General features: G+C 39.9%; 1 protein-coding gene across 1 annotated transcript; it reads left to right on the forward strand.

The window, feature by feature from the left end:
- The first annotated feature begins 667 nt into the window (after positions 1 to 667).
- Positions 668 to 5551, forward strand: bco2 (beta-carotene oxygenase 2). The gene is made up of 12 exons (XM_022762974.1): positions 668 to 744; positions 869 to 1067; positions 1198 to 1409; positions 1531 to 1646; positions 1881 to 1983; positions 2094 to 2222; positions 2762 to 2922; positions 3039 to 3206; positions 3332 to 3466; positions 4507 to 4689; positions 4798 to 4908; positions 5255 to 5551. The coding sequence occupies exons 1-12, from the start codon at positions 708 to 710 to the stop codon at positions 5369 to 5371; spliced, it is 1671 nt and encodes a 556-aa protein (XP_022618695.1). The 5' UTR covers positions 668 to 707; the 3' UTR covers positions 5372 to 5551.
- Positions 5552 to 6560: the final 1009 nt, after the last annotated feature.

Genomic DNA, 6560 nt, shown 5'->3' on the forward strand with positions numbered 1-6560 from the left:
CAATTTAGATTCTGCAGGAATCTGACCTGCACATCTGCAACCTTTGTGAGGAAACACAAAGAGCATCTCTCGTGCTGATCCACCTTTCACTGCCCCCAGTGCAACCATAAAACCCTTAGTACACCTCTCTGGGTGATATAGATAGATTAATTGTACTGAGCGACAAGCAGAGATCAGGCACTGATTTCACTCGTGTTCCATATAAATTCAAAAGGACAAAGAAAAAAAAAATCCCCAAATGCTTCAATTATTCCAGAAATAGAAGTTTGCAAAAACAAAAACAGGCGGATGGTGCATGTGCTTCTTCCTCCCTCCCAACAACTCATCCAAGTTCATCTGTTTTCCCCCATCCCGACACATCTGCATGCACACTTTAAAAAAACAAAAAAAATGAAGTAATGACTTTGTGAAATAAAGAGCTGCTTTCAAAAACTGATGAATGCTGCCACGGTGATTTTGGTACTTGTCAGAAAGATCAAGTGATTATCAATGAATAAGTTACCATTATCTTGTGATCACAGAGTACTTCTGTTTTGTGAAGGCTTACATAAGAATGAAATCACTGTGTGCTTGCCTAATTATCTGACTGTTTCAAGGGGGTGTGACAACCAGGAGGACAATATAAAGTCTTGGAGAAACAGCAGCACCACAGGACAAGTGTGCAGGCCTTCGACACTGCTACATACTCAAGAGATAAAGCTACAGCCATGGAAACCATCACTAATCAACAGAACAATACCGCAGGTAAAGATCTGACCAGCTACGCACAATTCAACTTCACATCAGATATTCAATCAATTGATAATAACGTCCTTTGTTTTGTATGAAGAAAATCATGGAACATTTGATAACTTTTTATTTTCTGTAGAACTGAAAAAATCCAAGTCCAGGAAGCACATCAACCACTTCACAGATGTGCACGGTCTGCCTTCCATTAAGAACATTGTTAGCTCAGTGGAGGACACCCCCGAGCCCATCAACACCAACATCACCGGCAGAATCCCAGAATGGATCGACGGGAGCTTCTTGAGAAATGGGCCTGGGAAGTTCGAGATCGGGAACCAGAAGTGAGTGCATTTGAGAGCATTTGTGATTTGAAATGTTGGGCTTATTTAGATAAAAAATTGTCTTGACTTGACTTGATACATCTGCTGCACAAAGATGACTCCTCTCTCCTCTTCCCTCCACTCTCATCAGGTTCAACCACTGGTTCGACGGTATGGCTCTTCTGCACCAGTTCAAAATATCTAACGGTCAGGTGACTTACAAAAGCCGCTTCCTGTCCAGTGACAGTTACCAAGCCAACAAGGAGCACAACCGCATTGCAGTGTGTGAGTTTGGGACCATCACCATGCCGGACCCCTGTAAAAACTTCTTCCAGCGCTTCCTATCAAGATTTGAACTTCCGAGTGAGTCTCTTATTGTGACGAATCTTTTAACGCAGTTAATAAGAGACAGTTTACAGTTTACTTCCACATATTCAGAGGCATGAAAAGCTATTAACTTTGGCAACATCTCCTTCCTCTCTAGAGCCCACGGATAACGCCAATGTGAGCTTTGTGACCTACAAAGGTGATTATTATGTCAGCACAGAGACCAATGTCATGCACAAGGTGGACCCTGAGACACTGGAGACGACCAAAAAGGTAACACGATGTTGAATGTAGTTGTACAGCGTGAGTTTGTAGTTGATATTTCTTCAGAAGCATAGCTGTGCACAGCAGTTTGTTTTATTGGTCTGCTGCTTTGCACATGACCAGTAAGGAAAGTCATAAATGAGCACAGTATCACTCAGCTGCTGGATCAGTCAAAGAAAGAGAAAATAAATTGTTAAACAAAGCCTAGATCTATCTTTGCACTCATGTATTTGTTCCTGTAAGGTGGACTGGAGCAAATTCATTGCTGTAAATGGAGCCACTGCGCACCCTCACACAGAGCCTGATGGAACAACGTACAACATGGGGAACTCCTACACCTCTAAAGGTATTTTAGAAGCATCAACTCCATTTGTTCACACAGCTTAATGGGAACCTGAAGAGTAAGGGTCACTCTGATGACCTTTAGCAAGAAACTAACCGTATCTGTGCTGACAGGAGCGTACTACAACATCATCCGAGTGCCTTCCACCAAGAAAACAGCAGAGGAAACCCTGGAGGGAGTCACAGTGCTGTGCTCCATTCCCTCGGTGGACAAGACCAAACCCTCCTACTACCACAGCTTTGGTGAGTAAAAGGTTCTGGTGCTCAAACTAAAGCCCTCGCTGCTTTGACCCTTTAGCCTTGACTATACATCCATTCATATGAGCAAGATTCGCTGTTTATGTGTAGATTTACTAAGCTTATTAAGATGGTGGATAGATGTGACCAAGTCATATTAATAAATTCAGTTTCAAATATCAAACATTTAGTCGTAACTGGTTGGCATAACAATCCCCTAATCGTTTAAACATTTCACCTATGAAATGTCAAGAAAATAGTGAATCTATTGCTATCACAGCTCTCTGGAGGGCAAGGTGCCATCTTCAAATGTCTGATCAATAGTCCGCAACCTAATGATATTCAGTTTACTATGATATATATGCAAAAGAGAAGCAGCAAGAGGAGCTGGAACCTGAGGCCTGAAATTGAGGCATTTCTTCACTATTTTCGCTTGATAAAAGACTGAAATGATTACTCAATCAAAAGGTATTTTATATCTGATACCTCAACCCTCTTTCAGAACTTTGAATAGGTACTAATATGATCTTCTCAATCCATCACAGCAATGTCTGAGAACTACGTGGTGTTCATTGAGCAGCCCATCAAGATGGACCTGTTGAAGATTGTGACAGGAAAACTGAGAGGAAAGAGCATCAGCGACGGCTTTTTCTGGGACCCAAAACTCAACACAATCTTCCACTTGATCCACAAGCAGACTGGGAAGGTAAGGCTCTAACCCGGACCCCGAGTCCTCGTAAATACAGTCTGTTCACTAGGTTTGTAATACATATAAAACAAAAATGGGTTGCTTTCATTCCCCTGTTCAATCTTGCGTTTCAGTTGAGCTCCATCAAGTATTTCGCCAAGCCACTGTCAACCTTCCACCAGATCAACGCTTACGAGGAGGACGGCTTCTTGATCTTAGATATGTGCGCTTCAGATGATGGACAGGCGATCGCTAACTACAACGTCCAGAACCTGCGCAAGTCCGGAGAGGCACTTGATGAGGTAAGCAAGTTAAATGTCACTACCTGACAAGGTGTACCTTCCATGACTTTTCCTGATGCAGTAGGTGCTTTCTGTTCAGTCGAACGTTTGCTGGTTTGCTAAAAAGCTTCATATTTCCTCGTCAGGTGTATAACACCTTGTGTAGAGTGTTCCCGAGGCGTTTCGTGCTGCCTCTCAACGTGGACAACGATACACCCTATAACCAGAACCTGAACGGGCCCAACAGCACAGCGACTTCTGTGAGAATTTCCAAGAACAAGGTAAACTGCCAACATGATCTACAAGCATGTAACACACAGGAAACTGTGGAAGTCAGGTGTGTAGTAAAAAATAAATAAATTGATGCCGGCTCTTGCTGATAGCACAGAAGAACATTAGGTAACTTTGGCTGATAAAATAGTACCACTTACCACTTAGAGAAGGGATACGCAGTTTCTGACCTACGTACGGTCTAGACCTGCTCTTTATGAAAAGATTCCTGAGATAACTTCTGCTATGATCAATTAAATTTGAAGCATTGGCCTTGTACAGACATGTTCATGCTTTCCACATCACCACATACTTTTGAATACATATACTGTGTTGTATAGTTCCTCCCTTGTTTCATACTCATACTATTGATGAGTATGAAATTGCACATACACTACCTCACAGTATTTCACATAGGATTGTCTCTGTTTGCTGCTGTTTGGCACTAATTCATTAAATGCCATAATCATATAATTTAGAAGCTATACACTTCTTCTTAAACTTGGGATGTTATTTTAATGATTTTTTTTTTTAAGGTTAAATATAAATTTACCATAAAATGGATTTTGATGTCATGAAAATCAAACCCATTTTTGATACTATTTATGGTCAGCATTTTTTTTTGTAATAGACATTCTATGTATTTATATTCAACAATTATCTCTCCAGTATCGATGATTATTACAGAAGATTTGATTGCTGCCATCCCATGTCAAATTCACTTTGCGTTCCTGCACACGAGGGATTCACAGGAATCAGCATGATTTTATGTGACTGATACCAGCTTTGTGGTTCAGGGTTGTTATTAATTTATTGCTAACGCAAACAGAAAGTTCTGCTGTTTCACATTTAGCGTTACACCAGTGATGTATCAGGTGGTTTTTATTGTAAAGCAGCCAGAGGAAGTTTCTCACCACCACTTTGTCATCTAAAAGGAAGTATGTTTGTTGTATCATTACGCCTTTCTTGGTGTACAACAAACTGTAGTTACTCTGACTACCAGTTTTCCCCAGGTCTCATTACCTCACGTTGCTATTTTCTCTCGGTGCAGGTGTTCTGTACCCATGAGGACCTCCACGGAGAGGATCTTCACCAATATGGTGGTCTGGAGTTCCCGCAGATCAATTACGGCAAGTACAACACCCACCCCTACCGCTACTTCTACGGCTGTGGCTTCAGACACCTCGTAGGAGACACACTGATCAAGATGGACCTCCAGGGAAAACACATGAAGGTGAGTCCCGCAGATGTTTCCAGCCGTTACAGAACAGCAAAATCAATCAATCAATCAATCAAATTTGAAGCCAAACTGTAAGACTCATGAGTCGCTATTTTCTCACAGGTGTGGGAACAACCTGGTCTTTATCCCTCTGAACCAGTCTTCGTACCCGCCCCTAATGCCACAGAGGAGGACGATGGTGTCGTCTTGTCTGTTGTCATCACTCCAAATAAGGTCAGTCGGGTTCAGTCAAAGATTTTGGACAAGGGGATTGTTTGTCTGTACCTCAGGGAAAGGAAATCCACGGTCACACATCATTATTTTGTTAATTAATTTCCTCCCAGCTCTCTGATGATTTTCAAATCATCAACAGTGAGCTGGGACAATGTAGGATTTGGGGAAACTATACTGTACCAGAACCAAGGAGAAATATTTCTAGATTTACAGAAGCTCATTTTGAATATACTTGAATATATCAAGTTTGTAAAATTTAATTTTGAAATGCAAACAGCTGATAACTGGAATGTGGAAATCTTAAAACAGTGAGTAATTCTTTGCCTCTTGTCTTCACTATTTCCAGGACAAGAGCACATTCCTTCTGGTTTTAGATGCCAAGACGTTCGAGGAGCTGGGCCGGGCTGCGGTGCCTGTCAACATCCCCTACGGTTTCCACGGGACATTCAACGCCACAGCATAGACGTGTGAGGACGAACCCACCTGGGACCTCACATGAATACACAGAGGTCATAGCAGATGTTCTATAATGTAAATACTATCTTTTGTTTGTGTCTTCATACATGCAATTTTAGAGGTCTCTCTACACCGATATGAATGTATAGTTTTCTTGGATTGTTATCAAGAAAAAAAAAAAAAAATTCCACTGCGTTAGAAATATTGTTGTAAATAAGTTGTTTCTTTCTATATTTTCAACCATTTAAATCATTGTTTTCAAGTGCATTTAGAGTTTAAGACAAAAAAAAAAAGAAATATAAAAATATTTAGAAATAAAATTACAAAAAAAAAAGTATTGTTTTTTTATATGCATTCCTGCTAGTCTATACATACTATTTTGTAAGCACCAGAAACTGATGGGAGACTTGACCCACATGTTGGAGTGAGCTATGTTGATACAATGAATGAATAATGCATGGATTAAAGAAAATGTGCATTTCCTAATACATGAATTAAACCCTAAATATCCTCTGAATAAAAATCTCCACTTTAACATCATATGTGCATTCATCTCCTCCTTGTAATAATGTTTCCATAAGCAAATGTTTACTTTTTTTTAACTGAAGGTGCAGTTCATGTAACACAAACACTTATCAAATGTTTGGCAGACACTGATATCATACTAAAATATTTACAGAACAAACCTGAACTTCAGAGTATCATGAGCTTACGTGTTCTAGATATTTTTAAGTACTTCTTAATTTAAATTTTTGAGGCTGAGGCAACCTGGAACGTGGCTCAATAGCACTTTCTGCTGGCCACCTACTGTAAATGAATATATTGAGAGCAGAGAACACATGGAAACGAAACACCGAAGTGCAACAAAGGTTTCTCCAAAATTGTTTTAGTCATGGATCTCGGTCTGTGCAGCTTCTGTTCGTTCATAGTTGCCATTTGTGTTTTCTATTTGGTGTGTGTGTGTGTTAACCTTTTATATTAGTTACCAAATGATGGTGACATAAAAATATTTTTACTTGATAGGCACTTTAATTATAAACAATAATGCATACACTGGTGAATACTGAACTTTAAGTATTCTTTAAAAAATAATGGCATTGTGTGTGTTGAGATTTGAGGAGGAATAAATACAATCCTATTCTAAATGAGTTTTTACTCAAACTCATAACTCAGCAAGTTTATAACAGTAAACATAT

Source organism: Seriola dumerili, unplaced genomic scaffold (genome assembly GCF_002260705.1).
Source record: "Seriola dumerili isolate Sdu_G_001 unplaced genomic scaffold, Sdu_1.0 BDQW01000458.1, whole genome shotgun sequence".
NCBI lineage: Eukaryota > Metazoa > Chordata > Actinopteri > Carangiformes > Carangidae > Seriola > Seriola dumerili.